This window comes from Netta rufina (genome assembly GCF_964035555.1).
Source record: "Netta rufina genome assembly, chromosome: 3".
NCBI classification, from domain to species: domain Eukaryota; kingdom Metazoa; phylum Chordata; class Aves; order Anseriformes; family Anatidae; genus Netta; species Netta rufina.
Window position 1 is genome coordinate 73,421,948 of NC_140125.1, and position 27,212 is coordinate 73,449,159.

The 27,212-nt window shown below is 36.8% G+C and overlaps 1 protein-coding gene across 1 annotated transcript; it reads right to left on the reverse strand.

Annotated features, from left to right (window-relative positions):
- Window positions 1-26,853, reverse strand: WASF1 (WASP family member 1; the record flags this gene model as incomplete). Its single annotated transcript, XM_084284346.1, has 8 exons — window positions 1-158; window positions 1,802-2,439; window positions 3,754-3,933; window positions 5,922-6,094; window positions 6,909-7,026; window positions 7,579-7,732; window positions 15,063-15,197; window positions 26,721-26,853. 8 exons carry the CDS (start codon window positions 26,851-26,853, stop codon window positions 1-3), a joined length of 1,689 nt encoding a protein of 562 aa, XP_084140472.1.
- Between the last annotated feature and the right edge of the window lie 359 nt (window positions 26,854-27,212).

A 27,212-nucleotide genomic window follows, 5' to 3' on the forward strand; every position in this document is an offset into this window, starting at 1 on the left:
TTACTCTAACCAATCCACTTCATCAAATTCTGAGTCATCCTCTGAATCACTGTATTCCACAGCAATGCGACGAGAAAGTATAGTAGCAACATCATTCTCAATACGCTCATGTTTAGCTTCTTGTTCACGTTGCTCTTCAACTTTGCGCAGCTGAATACCTGAAGAACATCAAAACACAGAAGAGTTACCATCCTTCTTTATCATTAAACAAGGCATCTGACTCACAAAATGCTTTGCAAGCAAAAATGAAGGATGAGGACACTGTCCTCCTCAGGTAGAAGTTCTCTGTCATGTTTTTTGAGAGGAGTGTTGAAGTTGCTGTAGCAGACAGGACCATCAGTCTTTCTACTGCTTCTGATTCCCCATTAAAAATACACCCATGCTTTTTAGCACCATTCCAAGTGATTAAGCTGTTTTACTATTTGCTTTTCCAAACATTTTTATGCTCTCTCTTCATGGTTTCAATTAAAAGTTACAGCTATGTGAGTATCCTAACACGATAGGATTTCTTGTAACTCAGTTTTGACCACGTAATGGACTATTTTGAGATAAAATATTACTTCAGGGTGAAACACAAAGCAGAAATAACATACTGATAAAGTGAAAATGCCAATAACTCAGTTAAAGACATGACAGATATTATATGTTTTGGGATTTATGTTCACAACACTATAGATTGACACCATCTAAATGTGACCTAAATCCTGTACTTAATACTCCGTGTTGTCAATTGACAGTACATGTACTTTGGTGGACTTGAAGCTATGGTAACTTAAGCCTCTGTTTCTTGTGCAAGACTTGGTCAGAAGCTTTTTCAGGAATCAACTGCGTCAGAAGGCACCTCTTTTTTATTATTATTATTATTTTTAATTATTTTGTGATGTTTTCTACTACTGTTGTATTTAAGTATTGTTGGTTGGAAATGATACTTCTTTATTCAAATGTTACCAACTCACGTGCATATAGATGCTTTCAAAATTATTCTGAATTAGTGTTATAGCCTACCTACAGATACTGCAGTACAATACCAATTCTGTACTGTGGTGTAGATGCATGGGAAAAACAGAACAGTGCAGTATGAGAGACGTTTGAGAAAGATTTACCATTCAAAGATACCACGCAGTCAAACAACAGCGCTCACGGTGCAGCAGGGATTTTTCTGGCCGTAGGCTGAAACGCACAGCTTGTACAACCAGCTCCTTCCCTAAATGATCAGGAAAACATTGCCCTGCATCTCTGACACTCACTTGTGCTTTGCCAGCAGGGGACTGTGCAACTGTTCCACTACTGTGCTGAGACGTGTTAAAATTAGATTCTTAACAGCTCAAGTCTTCAGCGACAATTTCTGATTGTCATTTAGATGTCGCTGTAATATGCTGATAATATCAAAATTGAAACGTCCATTATCTGTTCTGCTTTTATCTAGCAGTCTGGGGAAAAACAATGTTTTTGTCTTCTACACGATCTGTCGGCTATCAGAAATAGGTACATTTCCAGGTAAACAGAAATGAAGAGATAATCTTCATAGATCATCTATTAGCACATGTACAGCTTTTTAATCTTTAACAGAAAACCAGTTTTGCCATCCAAACTAAAGATCTGATAAGTGCCATTACAAGCTGAAAAAAGCATCCGTCTGCTTGGCAATGTACACACTGCAGAGAACAGAAAACAGAACGAGTTAAGATGTGCTCCTCTAAACTAACTTCCTACAGGTGAAATGTTTCATCTTTCAATGCTAATGCATATTTAGTACATTTCTGAGACCATTCTTCTTGTTGCTTATTAGCCAAAAAATTACCTTTTCGTATTGCTTCCAGCAGAACGCTTCTAGCATCACTGATTACAGGAAGAGTTGAAGGATGGCGTTTGGGTTCAGGAGCAGGAATCACTTGGGCTGGTGGAGATGGAGGCATCAGGGGGGCATGAGGGCCAGGGACAATGGTTGTGGGAGGAGGGTGCAGAACAGGGGGAGGGTGAGAGAGGGCAGCAACCGTGACAGGAGAGGAGGGCCGAATGCCAGGAGGAGGCAAAGGAGGAGGTGGTGGTGGTGGAGGAAGTCCTTGTACTTCACCTTGGGGAGGAACTGGGTGAACTGGTACAGCTTCACACACTTGTGCAGCTCTAGTGACAGGGGGAGAGGGCTGTGCTAGGGGAGGAGCAATGGGTGGTGGAGCGGGGTGTAGGACTCCAGGAGCTATCTGGAGAGGAGCTGGTGGAGGTGGCACGGCCGGAGCCTGCAGAGCAGCGGCAGGAGGGGGTGGAGGAGGTGGGACTGGGGGGGGAGGAGTGGAGGTCATTGCAGCTCTTAATGACGAAGTGGACAAAGCAGATGGAAGAGGCGGTGGTGGTGGAGGAGGAGGAGTGGGGCTCACAAACACGGGGGTTCTGCCTGTTGCTGGTGATTGAGGACGGTTTTCTACCAAGCCAGGTGTGGAACTGAAATGCCAAATAACAGAACAACAGTTATTAGAGCTGGAAAGGACAGTAAGAGATTCATTTCTGCAACTTAAGAATATTGAACACTGCCCATTAAAGTGTTATGTACTATCAAAAATTCAAGGTATTTGTACTTCACATACAAAGAAACCTAACTCTCAATACAGAGTATGCATCAGTCTTCCAACAGACCTTTGCTCACATCCACCTATTAACTCAGTTTATACAAAACTGCATCTTTATCATGTTTCCCGTGCCAAGTATTACGCTTCCCTTCCATCTCTAAATTAATCCAAGTTATTTACCTGAGGTAAGAAAAACAGCAATTGATTAATTGCTTCAACCCGCAGACCTTAAACCAAACCAACCAACCAAAAACAAACCAAAAACCTCAAAGCACTAGAAGCAGTGAGGAAGAGTTGAAATTGAAATACATATTTAAGATTTGATGACTGGGAGAGCGAGGCTTATATCAAAGGTCATCAACTGTATCTACAGAGAGGTATATTTATATGCCACATACTCATTATTGTGCAGTGAATAGGCTAATCAAAGAAAACAGTACAACTGCTTCCCTGAAAGACTAGTAGAGTATTTCTTTCAGCTGCTGTGGTAAAACTAATCTAAAGAGCTTTGCATTTCTGTGTATATTCTCCTGAACAGTAAAAAGACATTCTTTTCAGGAGATTAACATCTCGCTGATCTAACAACTTAACCATCCTGTATTTCAAGTTGTATGTATCTGACCCTACACTAAAATTTGAGTATAAAAAACAGGGGAGTGAAATATTCTAAGTATGTATCCAGTTCCAAATAAACATAGAGAAATAGAAAATTAAAGGAACTGAGAAAAAAAAGTCATTGTAATTTAGCAAATGTAATGAATGTAATAATGAATATATAATTTCATCAGCTGACCTCACCAAATTTCTTTCCTTTCATATATGCTGAAAGACAGCTCAGTAGTACAAATGTTAGGTTTCCAAATTTTCAAAATTCCAGTGCTAAATCCTAAGATTCCATCATCACTCAGAAAAACATTTTCCAAAAAGTTTCCCTCAGAACGTGACATAGTCAACACATTGTTGGTTAGGTGGGGCCTGTCTCCAAAATCACACACTATGAGATTTAGATTTTAAGTCCTCTCTCCCAGCTCCTACATGGCCCTGCAGCTGTGGAAATGTAAGGACTATGGACTGACACAGAATATGTGTGCTGCCTGCGCTGCACAGAAGTAACACAAACCACTGTTAGTGGGGTGGTGGGAAACTAAACCTCCCCAGTAAATTTGCACGTGGCTTGATCACTCCTTACCTAACACAAGGAGGCACAGGTTTCACATCTCCTGCTCCATGCATGGGAGGCGGCGGTGGTGGTTCATGTGGCCGGACCAAGACGCGCTCCTCAGCTCTGTTCAGAAGTTCAGACATCTGGCTATAGGGTAATGCAGAAAGAGAATACGATCCATCCATGTGGTCCACATATGCTTGAGATCTGTAGGAAAATAGCAAAAAATGGTCCAACATAAGCTTTATTAAATCTAAATATTATTGCCCTCAGCTACTATTTTATACTTCGGTTTTGGTTCTGAGTTCAAAGATCTTCAGCAATGTTGCTATTATACCCTATAGCTTTTTATAGCACATTCCACCTTCCATGACTTTGCTTCTAGCAGCTTTAAGTCTAGAACAGATATATCAGACAATTCTGATATCTGAAATCTGGCTTTTGACAGATATATCAGACAATTACTAAGTGTGTGATCTTAACTGTTCATGAGTCACATTATTTTGAGTTAAGTAAACATACCAATACAATCAGAAATATATATATAACAGACTGCACTATGCAACAGGCATTACAGTTGGTAATGGTTTCAACTCCTCAATCCCTACATATGAACAACCACATTCTTTTATAACATTCATGAACCATCCATCAAGTGGTAAAAATTTACAACTGAATAGTTGAACTTGTCAGAGGTTCTATATTCCAATAAATATGGAGAACATGCAACTTCAGACCTAACACTTTGTAGCTATACAACAGATATAAAGAAGATAATCTAAAGGTCTACTATTGGGTAGCAGCAGTAAATACAGCTATATACAAAGCTTAAAATGATTCAACTTACTTGTTAATGACAACTTTTGACACTCCTTAAAGACCTGATCAGTTAGGAAATTTTAATCAACTACTCAATTAAAAATATTAGTATCTGTCCAAATTCTCTATCTCATGTTTATGAACACTGTCCAACATTTATAGTGGTACTCTATGTTTCCACATACCGTGACCACTGTAGTATCTAAGCCTATTAAATCCTCAGGGGGCAAAGCTCTTACTCAGTGTTCAAAAGCACTGTGCTGTTCTGTATCTGAACAACATCTTCTGCACAGGTACTGCTCCCAAGCATTATTCATAGTTTCCTTATTGTTACTGAGATAATGGTCCTGGGCATCAAAGGACTCCTGCAACAAGTGTGTCTAATATAGAATCTGGTGTACAACACAAAAAAATGACAGCAGGCAAGCGTTTCTGTCAACTACTTGACACTGCAGTTTACAAAAATAAGATACTACAAAACTGTTCCCAGAAAAATGCTCATTGCCATTACTTGAGTCGTACCCTACTGCCTGGACTGAGACAATTTTTACTTTATGAACTCGAAGAGATAAATTTTCTACAAGCAGGTTTTTCCATTTTTCAGACACAAAACACTGTCACCTACAGCTGTTACAATCATCTACTGCTACGCTTAAGTTTGTTTGAAAGTCTTATGGAGTTGAACAGAGTATTTCCTTGGCCGGTGAAGGAAATGGGATTTAAAATATACATATATTTTTTTGAGAACAACAAATCAATTTTAACTAAAAAAAAATTGCTAATATTACTTGTTAGACTTCTTTTTTTTTCTCAGATGATAGAAAGGACTTGCTTTTGGACAAGCACCGTAAGAGGAAACACAGGAGGTGTACCATGTAAAATGCTGCTTTTAGCCACCTGCAAATACGTGCTGTGAAATGAGAATCCAACAAGTTGGATTTCATAATAGACTGTAACCAGAAACATCAATCAAATCTTGGATTTGCTCATGAGTAAAGATATGCTCAGCAATTGCATCCAAGTTCCAAGTGGACATTTGTTCGCAGCACACCCACCATATAGTCTTGGCAGTGTCTGCTATAAGAAAGATCAAGAGACTGGAATAATAGGGATTTTGTAGGTCAAGACTGGAATGTAAGGACTACACTTCCTTCAAGTCACAGACGAATGACTCCAGTAACACGATAATAACAACTCTTTAAAAGATACACCAGCCGAGAATTTTAAAACTGATTTTTGATAGAACTAAATCAATGATTTTCAGTGCATTTCAAGAACAGCAGTAGCATCTCATCATCTACCATTCCTCAAAAGAATGTTTCCTATACAGTACAAATATCTATACTTAATATAGGATAGAAAAAATAAAGAGTAACCTTGATTCAAAATGTGAAGCTGGGCCATTAGCAACTTCAATATGCTTATGTAAGAGGTTAGCATCATCTTCTGCGAGCTCCGGACCTTGGGCTAACTTCTGCCACTCTCTCCGTCTGTCATGAGGTGCCCTCGGCACTTTTTCTGGTTCATGAGGACGATCTAGATTTTTCTGCTGTAGGAGAGTTGTGCAAAAAAGAAAATGACAACTAAGACAGTGTTTTTAAATTAGATGCATTTAAACATCAGCCACAAAATAATGAAAAACAATCCCAAATAGAGTGCAAGAAAAAATATAATTTCAGTCTAAATATGATATATAAACCAAAAAGCCTTGTAAGAGGCAGAAGCTTCAATCTAGTATATAATTTGCTCAATAATACACTGTAAAATAATTGCACAAATAGCTTCTTATACTGTCTGAAATGAAATTCCAGATCAGTTATATTTGTCACCTCTGTGTTGAAATATACAGAATAATGGTGAAAAAGGAAGTAGCATCGCCTTTTCAAGATTATTTGATTTTAAGAAAATATACACCAATTACTCAATTCCCACCAATTTATTCCTAGTTTAGGGTAAACATATTTATAAGGATTTAATTTCTTCCTCCATCTGTGAGGCTGTCAGAAGTCTGTAGTATTAAAAAGTGGTCTAGTGGAATCCCTTATTCTTGCTGTAGTTCTCCTTTTTCTCTTTGTTGAGTCATTGCTAGAAGACTTCCATGTTCTGACCAACATGCTGTTAGTTACATTAGGACAGCATAAAAGCTCTAGGCCCTTCCATATTTTTTTATTATTTAATATTTGTTAAACTTGATGGCAGCGAATGGATACAAGTAATTTTAGTTGAATGATGAGAACCGTAACTGTCTCTGTAAAGTTTGAGTTGCTATTCATAGCATAACCAAAAATGTACCATATGTGCAAGTAAACCCTTTACAGGAAAAAACACAACAACCAGGAGCTATACAAAAATAACGTATGTACCTTCTGCTTCCTCTTTTCCTTTCTTTTGTCCTCAGTGTCCTGTATCATTTTTTCCTTCCACAGGTCAAAGAAGTATGAAGGATTGGTATAAAACTTCAAACCCTCTTTTCCGTCATCCCTGTAATACAGTCACCCGAACAGGACATGCTGTTTACTTGACACACATGAATGCAAACATTAAAGCAAAATAAAGGCATATTATGGAATATCTAGTATCTCAGGCCCTGACATATTTTACTGATGATGAACATTAAAAAAGATGAACACTGAACTCCTATGCCATCGGTCTTTACCATCTTTCTTTGTGTCCAAGGTCCCAATTTTAGACAAGTAACTAACACAAATTTTAGTTAAAAGGAGTATTCTAAGTAAGTGAACTCCTAGTTCAATGACTTAAATCTTGCTCTACAAATTTTAAGTGAATTTGAGTGCTAGTGTTGTAACTACTGATTTAAATTGGCTTTGGATCAGCAGACAACATTCACCTCCATTAAAAACCTTTCCTTCTACATATTTAACCACTTGTTTTCTTCACTTCTCATCCATCATCATTTACACGGTTTAATATATACAAATCAAAAAGGCTTTTTATTACCATTGTTAGATGAGGGTAAAATCTGAGTAAACAGCTAGAAATTGGTTTTGATTTTTTTTTTTTTTTTACACTAACCTGTAAGGGGTGAGAATGTTAAGTGGAGGAGGCTGCTCACAAATGTCATACGTTTCTTGTAAAGGAATAGGCAGAGTTTTGCGGTCAAACAGCTGCTGATCTTGAATTGTGGAACTGCGGAAAGCTTTCCTCATTGTAATGTCCTGCAATGACACTGGAAGGGGATATTGCCATTTTTAAAAATGCCATCAAAGATACTTTATTTAGTTTAATCTGGAATTGCTTAATGACAGAATATAAATATTAAGCATTACAACTATTATGTACAGCACAAATGCACGTTCAGCAAATATAAATTCATCTAGCACTACTGCCATGGCAAGATACTGTCAGATTATGTCAAAAACATGCTTGTAATGTTCTAGTTCATTACCCTTTATTTAGCTTCCTAGAAAACTTTTGCTCACCTGGACAGATTATCAGAACTCTCTCTCTCCAAAGTAATTCAACAAATTGCTTAACATAGCTATAAAATACAATTCCCTAGGTCAGAAATACCCGATAGCATCTACCAACTCCATTTCATAATCCTTTTAGCACTAAAACATCCCTCTCTATTTTGAGGTGATTTTACCCTTGTCTGTCATTAACATTTCTGTTCCTTGCATGTAGGCAGCAGCTCGTCCAAAGGCCCACCAAGATGCCACACCAGCAAATCACTTAAACTTCTACTGATATCAGTGAGTTTTAATGGGAGGTGACACTTTGTTCCAACACATGAAAGTAGTCAAATGCTGTTTTTTTAATCAGACTGTTTAATTGAGATGAGACCACTCTGTTTAATTCAGGTGAGACACCTTGAGTTTTTAAGTACACTAAATGAGGAATAATCAATGGCCATTATGTAAGATTCAAAGGAAAAATAAAACTAGATGAATTCAATAGATTAAACAGGGACTTGAAACATATTGACTTTCTGTTGCTAAAGCCTGCCTATATTTTTCTATCTTGCAATCACTGAAATTTAGAAAAAGATCAATGGAAAAGTGACTACTTGACAAAACCTATACCTTCAATTCCTGGAACAGTGTACCTGTTCAGTCTCATGTTACTATTTCTCCCTGATGGTCATTTACTACTTCTGTGAAGCCCAGATGTGTCTCAAGACTTTCTTTGTAGCTTCTGTTAAATAAACTACATAAATCAGCAGCCTTTTTTACGGGCTCAGATATTTTAAAAATTAAAATAAAATGACAAACCACTGATACTGAAAACAGACAGTTTTATAACATGATACAAAGAAACCATTTTCATTGCATTCATTTCATTTAATTTATTAAGAAATACATCTACGTGTGTGTGTGTATAAAATAAACACATATTTTTATATTGTTGACTGTAGTGCCTGTTTACTCAAGATGAGAGGATGCCTCTCCCATTTCACTTCTTTAGAGAAAAATCACTAGGGTCTTTTGCAACTATTTTTTTTAAGACTGCATTGGCTTAAGCTGAAAGCTGTGTTTACTCTGCTTCCTAGAACACGTACAAGTGTATGTGCATAAACACACAGGCAGAGCTGGATTTCTTTTGTATAATCACAAAGGGGCAGAAGGCAGGTTTTTTTTTCCAGAGGGCTTGCAATTCATGGAATGTTCTCTCTTCTTACCTAAATGTATTGGCAGCGTCCTTTGTGAGGCTAAAGATAGGATTTATGCAATTTTCAGTTTGGCTTTTGAAGTTTATTGTACTTGGCAAGGTTGTGTGTGCTGGAGAAGTTTGCTCCTCTTTACCCTTAGATTATATATCATTGCAGTATCTTTTATCCTTTTAATACCATTAATTAGCTGCTCAGAAGCCCTTTTAAGTGTGTGAAAGAATTGTTATAATGTACAAATACCAGCTAGGGCTCTCAGTTTCTACGGGTATTTTTGCACTCATAAATAACCATACATATTTTGTACCTGTCATGAAGTACATGTTTTTTTTTTCTGGCAGAAGTTCACAATTGAAATAAAAGAACTAGGGTTTACGTAATCTAAAAACACGTTTTTTATTTTTATTTTTTTAGAATCTTTTATGTTTTAGCTGTTTTTCAGGTTGCTAGTTTTGCAAATCACACCAAACATACTTGTTCAGAGTTGCCTGGCAATCTTGCAAGTCTTTAACTGCCTGTTATTTATTGGAGACTATGCCAGTAAAAAAACAGCAAGTTAGCATACTTCACTTTGAACCTGTCAACATTCTGCAAGCAATTAAATAAATTTATTGTACTAAATATGAAGCCAGTTCTTTGTTTTAATATTAAAATATTCACAGGGTATGTGACACCATATTACTGAGACATACATTATTCTATAAACTCTTTATTTGCATTCCGTACTTGATCTCTAGTGAACAAATACAGCTGGGCTTGCTCATAATCTCCATTTTCTTATTTTAATTTCCACTTTTTAAAAACATGTACAAGGGAACATCACACCTGAGGATAATCAATCAACAGCCAGCAAGTGTAGATTACTTCCTCTCTACTAGGCTAAAGAGCAAAGATCTTCAGAGAAAACACACACTGCTGAATTCCAAACAGCCAAAAGCATTTCCTGCATTGATATTCAATGAAAGGTGTTCAATGAAAAGCATGCCATTATTCAAAACAACTGACTAAATTATGATATTATGAGGGAAATGAAAGGGCATAGAACACAAAATGCTGAGAATTACGACAAAATACTGATATAGCTAGCCTACAGAAAGGGACTGGGTAAACGGCATGTTGCAAACACAGGATATAACCCTGGGCACCGTATATAACCGCAGTTGGCTCACAAAGCCACTTGTTTAGCTTGCCAGCTGGCTAGGAAACAGCAGCACCGTGTGTGTGGCTTCCCACCTCCAGGGTGGGAAAAACGTGAGAACCTCGCTGGTCATCTGGCCACTTAGCTTTGGCTGAGCGACAAATCAGCACAGCAAGAGAGCAAACGAGTTGTATGTATGAATTCAGGTGTGGGGATATGGGGGACACTGAAGGAGGAGTTGGAAATGCTTCAGGGATTTAACTTGATGCTGATAAATTTGAGCCTCCAGTTGCCTAACTCCTAATCAGCACCAAAGTCTCTGTATGGCCCAAAATCTTACATTTTGTATGGCTAAATTTCTCCAAAAGTCCACCTGTTGCGCCACTTGTGTTTACTGCTAGGTACAAAAAATGGGTTCTGTATTTCCTTAAAAGTTGAGGTGCTCACAATTTAGTTAAATGCCCATTCAAGAATTTGAATAAATGCCAGTTTATCTTTACTTTATCTGTACTTGGGACAGTATGAAAAGACCTATTATACCAGCCAGTCTAACTGTCTATAACCACAGTATTTTCCATGTAATTAAGAATTATTTATCTCAGAAAGCTAAACCACCACGATTTTGTACACCTGGTTTTGAAAAAGATCTAAGTCCATTTTTATTCATAAACAAACGCAAAATGGAAAAAAAAAAAAAAGTATTTAAATTGCACTTGAATAATATACAATAAAAAGCTTTCTTCTGGGCTGAACTGCAATGAAATACGAACATGTACTACTGATGTGGCTTTTAATAATGTTTTACCTCCTATTAAGCCTCTCTTTAGATTTCTCTCCTCTTAGTATCATTAAAATCCCCAATTTGTAGTAGAAGTTAGGTATAGATCACGTCAGCATACTGACAGAAAGTAGCTACTTGTACATTTCAAATATATTAAATATTACATTTTATCTCACCATAAGGAAAAAAAATGTTAAAGACACCAGATGTTTTATTAATTTAAACTCACTTCAACATACAAAATAATATATGTTCCTTTTAGAGCTCTCTCTACGCTTTTTGCAGAATTTCATCCTGAAAACTTTAGGACCATGACCTTTTGAATGTCACAGCTATATCTCCTTGCAGAATTGAACAACTGTGAGAAATTATATACAAATGAATGGATTCAGTTGCCTACAATTCCCTTCCTCTGTTCAAAATTTTACCAAGTAATTTGAAAAGTGCATGGAAGAAAGAATGACAATATAAACATCTAATGGACAACACGGTCTTAAGAACCCAGTTAAAAGTAATAAATGGGGGTAGGTGTTTTTGTGTTTTTCTTGTTTGTTTGTGTGGTTCAGTTCCTGAAGACAGTGCAATCCTGAAGGCTGATTTCCACTTCATATATATATAAACTAATGATTATATGTTTCACCAAAGCCTAGAACCTCACACCTACCAGGTTTCTTGCCCATCAGAATACTTCTGACTAGTCACTGAAGGTCGAATACTTGCTAAGCTGAGAGATTGCTTCTCCAGGATAGAAACCACTTTCCCATGGGCTTGTCCCCAAGACAAGCAATACAAATGTTCTATCATACTTGTAAAAACAACAGCAGCTCAAGCACTTTTTGGATAGGGGATTTATGTAGCTTAACTACTACAGGTAAACAAAGAGAAGACACAAATGTTTTAGGAGGACTGAGAAGTTGCTTTAAATGCAGCACGTGGCACTAGGAAGCCCAGAGCAGCACGTGAGGGAACTGAATCACCCAGCTGCATCAAGCAGCAAATCTGCTGGTGGGCCTCAACAAAGCCGCCACATTATTCAACAAATGACATTTTGTCCACATCCCTCTTTATATACAAAGACCAAATTATGCAATATCATGGCTTTGACACTGCTCTATTGAGCCTTGGACACACAAATTTAGAACTGATTTACTTACTAAATAACCCCCAAATTGAATCGAGGGCTAAGAAAACCGGAAGAAAAAGCAGAGAAGCAAAAGAAAGCAGCTGGAGCCCAGCCATCTGCCGGGATCTTTGGGAGGGACACGTGCTCAAATCCAACATTCAGTTGCATGGAGAAGTGTCAAGAAAAGGGTCCTACTACACAGCTTAATTGAACAGTCTTTTTCTTTAGTTGACTTTGGTGGTAAACTTGATTATGAATTAATTGACAACAGTGTTATTCTCCATGTTAATATGTTATATGTTGTGACAGAAGGATTGTATGCCAGGAGTCAAGTTCTTCAGTACACAATCTTAACGTTGGTTTCATCTGCTTTTATATTCTTTCAGATATTGTAATAATCCCCAACACACACAAACTATTCAAAAATTCTAGAGCTTTTCTCTACTTTACCAGAAACGCTTTGTCAAGTATCTGTACCTTGCTCAGTGAATCTGACTTGTGCTGGTTTTGCTCGTGCTGCTTAGCTTTAAATGAATCTTAATTTTTTTCCTCTTGTGTAATAGCATTGGGCCCAAAGGAACACATTACATCTTCTATTACTGCCTGCTGGCAAAGAGCTATCAAATGAGACTCATTTTGCAAGCATAGCCCATTTTACACATGCTGTTAGCTGAATAGAAGTACTGAAATTTGCTTAATCCTTCCAGATTGGGTTAGGAAAGGTATGAAAGGTAAATCTAAATGTCTTCCACAAACCTTCACGCATTACCAATCTCCAGATATTTTAGCTCTGACCAAGACTAAAGCAAGATCGTTTGTGATAAACTACTAAATTTCAAGCCCCAAAGAGGATACTGAAGGTGAAAAGGTTTCTTTATCCCTGATTTTTACAGAAATAGAATGTCGGGTTTCCTCTCATCTCTTTTGCTCTCATCTGGTGACTCATTCTGGACAGACTTTTGTGAATAAGGAACGCTGGGGATGGCTCAAGGACTGGCTCAAGGACTGGATATTCTTAGTTAATAAAAGCAGCCATTTAACAGCTCCTGACGCATGTGTTCCTCTGAAGTACTAGCAGTCATTACTCTTTTCACAGAATCATAGAATCTATGATTCTATCTCTTTTATGGAATAAGAGACAAATCCAGGGTATCAGATCCACGTCATGATCAGCCACTCTGGACTCGATCAAGTAGACCTCTTTGTAGCCTTGTTTCCTTTAATTTTAATGCATCAGTCTCTTTTCTTACATATGCAGCTTAGCAAATAGACATGGAATTCTGTGACAAGTTATTGATCTAGTGCATTTGGTACTACAGACTATTTACAAATACTTCTGGCAATTCTCTAATAGGTATGAACATGTAGTTCTGAAACCTACAACCACACTTGTCAAAGGCCTTTTATGCTGTAAAGTACAAACTTCCATCTCACTATCCTGTAACATCCTTAAGATATATTAACCATATCATGGTCTCTCTATTTTCCTGGAATGTGAATGGTTGCCACACCAGATATATCACCATAAATCCCACTCTGATCTAAAAGAGTAACTAAGTTCTCTAGGGTAAATGTGGAAATGACATTAACACTCTGGAGTATTGCAGCTGTTACAAGATTAGAATTGCTGACAATTTGTTACTGTACACTAACAGATTTGTGTCATTATCCGATCATAGTAAACATGGTATTTCATTGGAAAAAGAGGTGTATGCATATGATTTATGCTCAGTTGTCAAGAGACTTGGAAAATCCCATTAATGTAAGAATTCCCCTAGGCAAGTCATGGTTTTCTGGAAAATCTGCCACAAGCTGTGAACAGCTGTCTTTCAAAACCTGCTCTGAAATAAATCTCACACGAAGTACAGAGTCTAAACTTCCTTAGCTTGATTTTGCTAATAGTGAAATTTCAACATAGGTAACAAAACAGCCTGAGAACATGCTCCTGGCTTGATGCTTTGTTGTTCCTCTATGACATGCCACCATCATACCTAGACATTTAGAACTGAAACAGCTTTCTATATTTTAAAATTGGATCCCACGAGCAGTCTGAAGTTGTTTTTCATGATAGGATATTGTTCAACTTTCCAGGTCTTAGCCATATATCTAGAACACCCTAAAACTGGGGTTACAGGACCTTTTATAGTTCCATCTGTAAGCAGCAGATATCCAAGGAAGGTAAAAAGTGTCCTGATATTTGCACATTACCTGGTCATTGTTCTTATAGTAATCACAAAGTCCATACATCATTTCAATCCCATAAAAATTATATTTTATAAGCACTAGCCATATCCTATTGACTGTTAGAAGTACTTGTAATCTCAATGCTACCAATCTTTATATAACTGAAAGCTATTTAGGAAGAATCCAAGGGAGTATATAGCATCATAAATGGAGCTATACAAGTAAAAGTTCATGCAAAATATAAGACAGTATCAAGTTAAGTGCAAAATCTCTATCTGGACAAATGGTTACATCTCATGGCAACGAGTAAGAAAGTCACTAAGGAAAAGAATAAAGATGTATTCCCAAGAATTCCCATAATATTGCAAATTATTAATATTACTAACACTCATACATAACACTACTGAAGTGACATGCTCCTATAGCAATTTTTATGTAAAGTTGTGGGTAACCGTAGTGTTCAGTAACCATGAAAATTTTGAGCGCAGAAAGCTGCTCAAGGCTATAAAAACAGCCAGCAGCAGAAACAGAAATGAACCTCACTTTCATAATGCTCTGCTCTGTGTTCACATAAATATAATTTAAGCTATTCTTATTTCTATTTCATGTATCAGTGATTTTAGGGAGATGAAATAAGAACTCTTCAATGCAGACATTAACTTACGTTCTTCTTCCTTTGGATCAAGTTGCGTAACACTGACAGATAGGCGATCCACACGCTCTTGTAGGGAGTTGACTCTAAATGAGAAACTGTGTGCTTCATTGAAAAGTTCACCGAATATATCTTCAGCATATTTACCTAAAATAGGGGGGAAAATACCACAGGATGAGTTTGCTTTTAGAAAGATTTCTGATAATTATTCTCCTTAAATAAGTAAAGCTAAGGTGCGTGAGTATCAGTAGTAACAATCCGTACTTACGAAGGTATTTAATAATGCTTCAGAAGAATAAACAGAAGTTAAATATTTAATTTAGAATGTATTTATCATATATGACATTTTATACTTTACAGAACAGACAGACAGTTGGGCAAAACTGACTGAACTATGCCGATACCCAAAGAACTAGACTATCAATCTCTTGGATATTTATTAAAGGACAACCTATAGCATCTGTATGAAGATTAACTGATCTTTCCAAGTGAAATTTATCTCAACATTTCTCAAAATGGCATACAGCTTTCACTCCTACAGTTCAAAACACCTTTCAAAAATGAAAGAGCAGATGTCTACATCTAGGTTAATTAGAGCCAGCCTATTCAAAAATACACATTAAAAGAATCACTTCTACTTTGAAGGGTTAAAATTCTAGTAACTGACTAATTTATACTGAAGAAAAATAGTCTCCCTTGTTCACTTTGACAGACATCACAAATTTAGCCCAACAGACCAGGAGATTCAGGTATCATGAGAAAAGGCTCAGTAACGATTTTTCTTCTACAGATGGAATGCTCTACAGAGTGCTTCTACTGCACCCTGAACTCAGCTTGAGTAGTCTGACAAAGCCACTGAAAAATGCACCAGGCCATCTATCAAAATCTGTATCCACATCATTGAAACAACATGTGATAGCTTTTAAAATGTTCTATCATGCTGTACATATGTAATTCATTTGCTGTTAGTGCATCTGTGTTGGTTTTTGAAGTATAAATCTCCCAAATTTCTAACTACCTGGTTTGCACACAAGTTCTCAACAAGTACAGCAGGAAAAGCTATTTATGAAATCTCTGCCTTCATTGCACAATAACTCTGGAAGTATACATAAAAATGAGGACACTTAAAGACATCAAAAGGACAAAAATTAAATCCTTACAGGTAGTGTGGAAACTATTTAAGGATACCATGTGATGGGTACAAGGCCAGTGCACAACCATTTATTAAGACTGAGGTAATGGCAATAAAAAACAGCACAAATAAACACAACAGAATATAAAGGGAGAAATTAGAAGACATGTACAAATGTAGAAAATAGAAAACATTGCAAATTGTGGCATATTAAATGAAACAACAAAAAAAATAGCCTGAGGAACAACTAACAAACTACTAATAAATATTCCTTCAAACACATGAGGAACAAGAAAGCCTGCAAAGGATGCAAAGGAGTCCGTAAAGCCAACTGATAATGAAGGTATAAGAGGAGCACTCAGAGAAGACAAGATCACTGGAAACGAGCTAACTTCACACCTTCCACTGGTGTGGAAAGGAACTGGAGAGATCCTCATGCCAGAACTCTTCTTTGTGGGAGACTTGTCAAAGAAAATGAAGTGACTATATAAAAAGTACAGAAAATAAATTGGCAAAACGAACAGTAATGATTTGTAAATCTCCTTAATACACAATGGAAGGTGGCAAGCACAATATCAAGTTTCAATTTTTTCATGGAATATCTTGAGAGCCGGTAAACCCGATATATGAACAAATTAGTATAAATCATTATGAAGAACTGAATTAGCAGCCACCTGGATGAACTGCGAGGAGTCAGTGCAGCTTTTGTAAAGGTAAACCTCTGCAGGTTTACAAGCACACAGATGGAGTGCAATGATCTAGTTAGATTTCCAAGAGTTTGGAAAGCCCCTAGTCAAAGCTTTTTAGGACAGCTTAACATCCAGGGCATAGAAAGTAAGAGACATGGCACAGATAATAATTCCTCAAAAGGTATAAAACAGAGGATTGGAGTAAATAACCGGTCTTCACGGTTGAGAAAGGGAAGGCTTCATAACTTTCTGTACTGGGATCTATGCTATCATAGATAATTGTAGGTGACCTAAAAAAAAGAGAGATTAAAGTTGGCCAGTGATTCTAAGGCATGGAAAAGAAACAGAGCATTAGCAAGCACAGAGAAACCCAGCTGGTTGATGAGGCTTCCAAACTGGAAGCAGTTGAAGGCTGAGAGATCAGTAGGAGGAAAGCATCATACATGCTTATCTTGCTCTTACTCTTCTTGAGGCATCTGTTACTAGCCACAGTGAGAAGCAGATGAAAGGTACAGCTGGTCTTAGAACCGTGTATCTGAGGACTAGGCCACAGTAAAAGAGATGGAAAGTTAATAAAGTCTATTTAGCTGGCAACTCACCTAACACAAGACTTTCTAACATACGTCTTGAAACTCTGAAAAGTTTATGTTCTTTAACCTGTATCTGAAGCAAGAGAAATTACTTAAAAATGAGATCCACCAAGAGCAAGATTACTAAATTTTTAATATACATGTACTATAAACAGATTTAATCTAGTTCTGATAACATATTCAGATATATTCTAATTATTCAATTTAATTAGACAACTCATGTAATATTCAGAGACATACAAATTAAAATCAAGCATAAACTTTCACGTATAGATGTATTTGAAGGCTAGTTTGTTTTATCTATATCATTTAATCAGGCTTACAATTCATCTACCTCATTAATGAGCTCCAATTGCAAATAATCTGTCTCAAGATCTTTTTGTTATTTTGCATACAGCCACAAACACATTGCACAGAATAATTTGCCTGTGCTTATGAACATTAATCCTCAAATGGGAAATACATTAAAAGCAACCTGTCGTGTTTGAAGTGGTATGCAACCATAATGTTGTCTCTACCTACATGCCTGTTGGCAGTCTTCTTTGTTTTTTGCTTGAAGCATATTGAACTAAATGAGTTTTCAAGCCAAACAAAATGTTTGCTTTTAGTGAAATGTATAACTTCCGTTCAAATGAATACTATGCATGAATGTATGTATACGAGACTTTTAATCCACTATTTGTTTATTTTGACGTCTTTGTGTGTATTCCATACAAATGTATCTTCAATTTTGAATAGTTTACAAAAATATATGACAGGTGATAACAGTGAACCACACAAGATGTCACAAAAACTCACATAACTTACAACAAAAACTTACAAGAAAAAAACAAAAAACAAAAAACAAAAACACACCATCCCAAACTTATTGGCAGGATGCTCAGTATTTAATAAACACAGTTGCTCACATTCCTATTAATGTATAAGTAAATAGGTTAGAATGGTAAGAATCAAGATTAATGTCATTATGTAAAGTGAGTATTACTGAAGTATTATTAGCAGTGCAGATCACTTACATCATTATGAGACTGTTTGATCAAAAACTCTACTTGTGTTCCATGCAGTACAATGAAGAGAATGACAGATGACTACAACAATTAGAATAATAATGCCTTAGGATTTTGGTCATAGCTGGAAATATAATACCAGATTAAAAAGATCAGTGATTTGTTTACCTATTAATTTATTTGCAGAAGACTATATTGGCATTTATTTCAACATCTGTGAAAATCTTATTGTGTTTGCAAAACTTGCTTAATTGACCAGAAATATACCTAAATTTGCCATTTTTAAAAGGCAAGCCACATTCCCTCAAATATTACCAGTTGTCCTTCTCAGTCCATCATTCTGTCTTTTATTAGCAGATCAGGATACACAAGTATTTAATTTAAATTCAGGAATGCATTTATCAGCTCATTCTTTTTGCAGCTTCTTGTCTCAAAGGTCTCTATTCATGATAACTTTCAGTAAGAAAGTGACACCAGGATGCAGCTCCCTCTGGTGTCAACGTCCTTTCCTGTGACAGCCAAATAAAATGTCCTGGAAGTGACAAATAGTCCTGCCCCACAGAATGTATGCATGTATGCCTTTTTTGGACAATTCTTCTCCTGACATTTAAAACACCTACAAGCTGAAAATGCCAGTAGCTATTAGGTGAAAATGGAATAAAAATAATACTGCTTACCGCCTTCCTCTTCCTCTTTTTTTTTTTAAACTAGACACACAAAAACATGTATCATCTATTCCTGTTCATCACCATGGCAATTTAGCACACAATGGCTTATAAAATCTGAAAAAGCTATGGATCAGTTTTACAATTTTCAATCTTTCACCGTTTTTCCCTCTTCATTTATTTTTTATCACCTAGTTTTTCCCTAAAATTTATTAAACATTTGTCCAGCACTGACTTCTGTGTACAAACTAATGATCTCTAACTATCCAATGCAGTAATAGGCAGGGATACTGCAATACAAGAAACACCATTTTTGACTCGTTCTCAGGACATATCAGATGAATTGAAATCAACTACAATCCCTACACAGTGTTTTGAACCCTATTTGAAACTAACTGAAGTGTGGCAGAAGAGTCCCTTTATCAGTCCCTCTCAAAACTCCAGTCCTTAAATTCACCCCAATTACTGCATTCTCTATGCTGTATCCATTAGCAAAACTTAAGGAATGGGTGTTTAAATAAATCATTTTACAACACCAGATCAGTTACCATCAGATGAAGTTACAGGCTCTCAGACAAGGAGTGGGACCTGAATCCTGATGGAAGAAGCTTTTTTTCTTTAAAAATGCAAAAGGACAGTAAAGAATTGCAAGCCCTTTGACTGCACCTAAGGCTGAAACAGCATCCCTCAGACCTGTTATGGTATCAGCAGCCTCTAGGAACTATGATCTAAATTTTAAGAATTTATCTGAATAAATAAACTGATCACTTGAAGTGCTCAAAGCCATAAAGCACCATCAATTTGAAAATTCAAGAAGATGACCAGTAAATCTCAGGCCAATGTGAGATGCATCGAGTGGGACAAACAAAACCAAGACAATTGTTAAGTGTTGCCAAAAATACTACTCTTAGTTAATTTAGCCTTAACTTCTCAATCAAACTTCTGGAGCTTAGCACAAAGACAGAAAATTAACATGTACACAAGCAAAATCTAATCCACCTATCATTAAAAGGTATTGATATATGTTTATAAAATGCACATATAATGTATAAAATATTTAATGTGCATTTAATAATTTTTGACATATTTAACAATGTATAATGTATTTACCATAATAAATGCTAAATATGTTAATATATTAAAATATAAAAACCTCAAAATATCATTACAGTTTAAAAATATAGGTTTGGTAATCTGACTTTTGAAACAGCTGTAGAAATGTTTAAAATAAAAGAATAAGCTAAATGTTGGGTCTGTTAGCCACTTTTATGCTATCATTCCTTGATTTCTATTACTTCAATTCCAGTCTCATACGAAATAATATTTTTGTTCAGTACGTTTTGTAAAAAGAAAAGCACAGAACAAAGGCAGCAATAAAACCCATCCCAAGTCCTACTTCATTCTTTTCCCAGTATTCTACACTATGCAAAATTACACTACTAGCTACCAAATAGTTTCTTGCTATATCATATATTGTATATATTAGCAAATAATCTTTCAGGATAATTAATTACCATATAAGCCAGTATGAATATATAACCAGGGTCCCTTTATGCAGCAAAACAAGAAAGCTATTCTTTCTATTAATATATTTTTTCATCCTCAGTTAATTTTGACATATAACTTAATATATCCAATGCCAGTTGATTGAGCTTCTCATCTTCACCACACTAATTTCATTTAATTAAATGCTTTAGCAAAAAGGCAAGCTGTATCAGAGTTTCACTGAAAACCCTAGGCTTGATTCTCATTGGATTATTTCAACCCCACTATTCATTGAGGTTGCTCCGTGGCTAGGAGAAGGACTAAAGTTAAGAGACTGAACTGTCTTCCAGGCTCGGAGATAAGATCCTTGGTAGATCCTTGAAACCATTAGTGGCTGTAGATGAGCAAGCTCTGGAAAATCACGTAACTAAATATAGTTCATCTATGCTAATTAGGAACCTATCATTATGAAGGTGTAAGAGCAATCCATAAGGACTGGCTGTGAGGGTTGTAACATTATGGTCATAATTTTGAAGAGACAACCTGGTTCCTTTAGCTGGCAAAGATGAACCAGGCATTTATCAGACAACCTGACCAGGATATCAAAAACTCAGGTAAAGGCCAACTCTGGAGCAGGTCTTATGTTTCTCATTGACATCCAAGCAGAAAAAGGCATCCTTCAAAAACCTTCAGTCACAGAGGTCTGAGGTAACATTTCTCATCTCCCACCGAGGGTACCATTCAAGTAAACTGGCTGAGCTTATCCACGCAGTACTCAGAAAATCTGGGAAAGAGATTGCTGGGAGATGAACTTGGTGTTGAAGGCACCACTCTTAATAATCCCTTCACAGGGAAGTCTTACTCTTCCTTCAGTGCTTTATCTAGGCAATAAATTAATGACTTGTAGGACTTCACACTACTCTGATTTCTAACACAGATGTTTTCAATGAGAAATTATTGACCATTTGCTCACTCCCTCATTATCATTTGAAATGGAGATGAATCAGCATCATATTGCTGACGCGGCTACTACTGGAGAGACACCATCAAGAAATCACACAGAAGTCTTTGAGAGGATGGAGATCTCTGAAAAGCACTGTAAGCCTTCAGTTTTTGAGCTCATGAGTTCCCTTACACCATCTGCATTAGAACATTTTCTCTAGTATTCCCTGGTAATCATAGTAAAACAAAGAAAGAGGGGTGACTAATGAAGAAAATTCACAGAAAACACTGAATATTCTTGCAAGCACAGCGAGGAGGAGGATTCCCACAGCAGGAACCTGCTATAAGGATTCTGCTGGTTCTGAAATACTGACTGAAGTCCTAGCTGCAGGTCTGCAGAGACCTACTTCTCATCGTGCAACATGTGGGGGCCTCACCACGTGAAGATGGTGTCCAGATATCCTGGTGAGAGAGGCTGGTCTTGAAAAGGCTTGGTTCTAAAAATTCATTGCAGTCTAGACACCTTGATGGTGAGTATTTCTAGAGAAACATTTCCCATTTATTGAATAACATAAAGCTTTGGCAAAATGAAGGTTTTCTGAAGTGAGAAAATGTCTCTCACAAGACCAGCAATGTTTAAAACCCTCTAGGGGATGGCATGGTAAGCAAAAAATAAGGAACAAAACTTGAATTGGAGCAGAAAAAAAGGGTGAATAAATAATACGTTCAAAAGTAAGTATTTTACTGGTTACAAATAAGGTGTGAGGAAAAGAAATAACTACCTAGGACAACGAGATAAAACTCAGAAATAATACCAAGAAAAGAAAGGAAGAGAGAAAAGGTTACTGAGGTTCAATGTTAATTGAAAATTATTTTCACTAACATTAAATGTACTCCAGCTTAGAAAACAGTGTTATTCAGCATCCTTTTTCTTTATAGAAAATGTAGAAGAAAACGTAGAAATGTAAAAGAAAAAAAGGGGGAATTGACATCTTGCTACAATTCAATGAAAGCTCTGGTCTGAATGCTTGCAATATTCATAAAAGGAACATACGTACAGAAAAAATACTCAAAAGGAGAAATTTTCTCCTCCTCATATGGGAGTGTCAGACTGGGAACAAGAACGAGCACCATCAGTTCGGTTTCTTATATGATAGATTTTGTCTACAAGGAACAGCTGAGTAAAAGGAAAAACAAGATTGGTTGATAGTTGTGAACAAAAGAGGAGGTTGCCCCCAGACAAAAGAACTATTTATCCATCTTCTAACAATGGCACAGCTGCACAGTGCTATCGGTCATGTTTCATATATGATGGAAGACGCTACAGCCTGACTAACATACACTAACATAAACCAACACAGGCTATACTGGAATAAAAATACATCCGCGACATTGCTGAAAAAATAGGTAAGCACTTATGTAAAGCAGATACAATCAGAAAGCAAGAAAAAAAGGGAAAAATGGCTAGGAAATAGGCAGTTACTGCTGCTGTCCAGAGAGTTTCTGTTGCCACAGTGCTAAGAAAGGCTGTCAGAAAACAGGTCCTTTTATCGAGTTAGGGAAACGTGGGAATAGACGGGGAAAAAAATTACTTACTGGCAATTTTGTATGTAGCATAAAGACAGACCTATATTTTTTCATGTTCCAGAGAGAAAGGCAAGGCCTATCACTCAAACTAGATATAAGTATTTCTGTCCTTTCATCTCTATTTCTTTTAAAGGTCAGTGTTTTTTTTTCCAGTTTAAACAATTAAAAGCAACACATCTAATAAACTTGGAAAGGACTAAGAATTTGTATGAAGACACATAGCAACTATTGCTGACAGACTGATGTAAAGCTCTTTTCATTTTATATTAAAACATTAAAAACCCACAGAATTCCTGTCATTTTATAGGTATTGTTTCTGCAGGCATGCTCTGCTTGCACATAGCACCCAAGACCACAGAATGGTTGAGGTGGTAAGGGACCACTAGAGGTCATCCGGTCCAACACCTGGCTCAAAGCAGGTCCAAGTAGATTCAGCTGCTAGATTAATCCCATCGAATTATTATGAAGAGCTCCAAGAATAAAGATATAACTGCGTACATGATAAAACTCTACACTAAGCTTTTCTAAATAATGTTTTTCAGTACCATTTGAAGTACTGGAAGCTCTAATTTCATCATAGCACTATTTGTCCATATCATTATCAGAAGAAAGGTTAAAAGAATGCTTGGTCTCGAGAGTCATAATGGCAGGAGATTAATCCTCTATTTGAGGGCTGGTAACAGAAAAATCTTACAGGCAGAAATGAAAGAGTGCTAATCAGGTTAAAGAACATTCATTTCAATTTGCATAACTTTACTGTCAGAAGCAAAAGCAGCTTTAGTTTAAAGGAAATTAAGCCCTATCAGAACACCGAGTTTCAGCTCTCGGAGAGAAATCTAGCTCTGTCTACAACTTGAAGGCTGATTCTCAAGCACACCCATTTATCCACGGAAAACAAGAAGGGAAGGACTGCAGAGAAGCTGGTTGCCAAGGGACTGCTGCAAAGCTATGCCTGCTGGCTATGACTCACAGATGACTACTAAAATTTATCTGCACGTCAGCAGGCTTCCCTGTATACTGGTAACAGTGAAACACAAGGTGCAGACTGGTTATTTGGGTTCAAGCATACAGGAGACAATATTCCTGTGCCAGAAGACCTCCCCAATCTTTTCAAATCCATATTGCTACAGGTCCAAACAGAAAGAATAAAATAAAACAATTCTAGATCAGAATACTTTCAAAAGGTACTCATGTCTTTATAAGAAGACATCTGTTTTTAATAGAGAAATCCTCAGTATTGCTGAGGAATAAGGACTAATTTGTAAAAACGCCTTCTATTTAATTACAGATAAAAATATTTTTGTTAAAAATATACAGTATAAAACAAATACATACAGGTTGAAAAACTAAATCAGTTGACTGTATTAAACTCCAAAAAGGAACATCAGTTATTCAGTAATTCAGTTGGTATAAGCACTGTCCATAGAAAACTGCAAACACCATGATGCTGTTTGGAAAGAAGAACAAAAGACTGAAGTAACAGGTCCTGCTCATCAGTGTTTTACTTATTAAAAAAAAAAAAAAAAAACAGCTCTGAGTGACCTATTCTGTGCTTGCTACTGCAGAGTAAACTGGTACCTTTTCTCTCCTTTCTTGCCTTCCTTGTTATCTCCAACATTTTGTGCCTTCCTGACCACTACTGAGTCACAAGCTCATGACAAACTCCTCCCATGTGAAAACAGCTACATTAGGGCTCATGACTGTGTATGCACAGTTCATGTAGCACCACACTCCTCTTACAGAAGCGGAGTTTACATAATTACTGTTAAATTTCCTGGAAAGTGTCTCTCTATCAGTGCAATACATTAGGCAAGCCATACAGAAAATGCAGGACCACTCAACAGGTATTCTTTCATCCTTAGTTTTATCCCTTAATTGAGTTATTCCTGTTCTGATATTGCATCCTGTGAGGAGCAGCTGAGAACAATGGATTTGTTAAGCTTGGAGAAAAGGAGGTTGAGGCATGACCTCATTGCTCTCCACATCTTCCTGAGGGGGGGAGATGGAGAGGGAGGTGCTCATCTTTTCTCCCTGGTATCCAGTAACAAGACACGTGGGAATGGCTCAAAGCTGTGCCAGGGGAGGTTCAGACTAGACATCAGAAACAACTTCTTTACCAAGGGGGTAGTTAGACACTGAACAGGCTTCTTAGAGAGGTGGTTGATGCCCCACGCCTGCCTGTGTCTAAGAGGCATTTAGGTAATTCTCCTAATGATATGTTTTAACTTCTAGTCAACCCCGAAATAGTCTGACAGTTGGACTTGATGATCTGTGAAGGTCCCTTCCACCTGAAACTATTCTATCCTATTCATCCTGCACTTTTCCTGAACAGCTGTAGAAACAACGTCAGACATGAAGTATGTATAATTAAGAAAACACAGCAAATACTGCTGAATCTCAAAAAATTAAGCACTGACACCATGCTGTTGGGTTGGAAGTTGGTGTTCTTTAAAACTGAAAATTGGTTAAGACCTCGGATGGTGATCATCTACTGCATCCTAAACCTGTATGTTCTTGGTTCACAGAAAATAATTTAACAGTTAAATTATTTTCCTTGCTTTTGCAGCATCTATATGAATAATGTTCATATTTATGTGCTGTAAGCATTCCTGTCTCAATTGCATAATTCAGTGTCCTCAATTAGGGTGCTACTAGGTTGAAGAGACTAACAGCTTTGAAAGGCTGCCAAAGCACAGCACCGTACAGTATACCCTCAAACCAATAACTAAATCAATCTAATTAACAAATTAGGCTGCATCACCTATGGCCCTAAGATACTGAGGAGCTGAAAGGCTTTTCACATTCTGGATTTATATGCATGCACATTTTAATATTTAATGTGCTGGTAGTCTGGAAAATACTAGTATCCTAGTGGTTAAAAAACAACTGCAGTATTGGAAATTCAAAATACTACGATGCTGGTGCATCTGACAACTTCTTAAAGTTGCTGTAACTTAAAGAGAAACAAACACGCAAACAAACAAAAAACAACAACAGAAGCCAGCTTTTGCAGAAAAACTCCTTTGGAATTCTAGAGCTTGTGAAATTTACTCCTTTAAAATGCACCAAGGGAAAAACTGTTGACAGGAGAAGGAAGAAAAATCTTTAACTGTTTGAAAACCTATGCAACGACTACATTTCTGGATTTATTATTAAAAAAAACACACAACTTTTAATCTTAATGACCATCACAGGATGAAGGGTTTAAGTTAAGAGAATTAAAACAATCCAGTGATATATATTCCCCATTATGTCATATTCCTTACCCAAAAATTGCTCTAAGGTTAGCAATTACTGGTTTTATTAGCTACCAGATATCCTATTCTGACATGTTCCACAGGTAGCAGAAATATACAGCTGAACAGTTCTGAGATGTGCTACTGGAGAAATTCAGTTTGAAGCCTAAGCGTACTTTCACAGCAATTGATGCTAATCACTAGTCAGAAAAGGAGCAGATTGAAGGCTCAGCCACAATTTTCCGAGAATGTGAAAAGGTGTTCCTATTTCAACCACAGAAACAGCGAGTGTAAAATATATCAGTTCTAAATACAGCTATTAGGACAAAGTACTTACTTAGGCTACTCAGCTGTCTGATTATGTTTGCCAAGGAGATATTGGTGACACATTCCAGCTCATTCTTGATACCTCGGGGCAGAGCTGTGTGGCACAGATGCCTGGGGTCTATGTTTCTTTTTACCAGCGGCATTTTGAAATGTATCAGTGGACCAGGAAACCTGTAAAGAAAGGACACAAAATACTGTAATAAGTTAAATTGTATTTTAAATTCAGATTATGTCGAAGTTAAATTGACTAATCCTAACAAGATAAAAATACCTCCACAGTACTGACGGAATTCATTGCTCAGTAAATACATAAATCTCGTCTTCTTTGCCCAATGAAAGACTATTTCATTCTCTATCTTTAAACCTTTATCCAAGTCAGATGCCAGTGATGTGACAAAGACAATTCATGCTTCCCCAACCCCCCCAAAAAAACAAAAAAAACACACACAGAAAAGTCTTCTCACTATAAAAACATTAAATAATTTTCTTCTTGATGGATTGC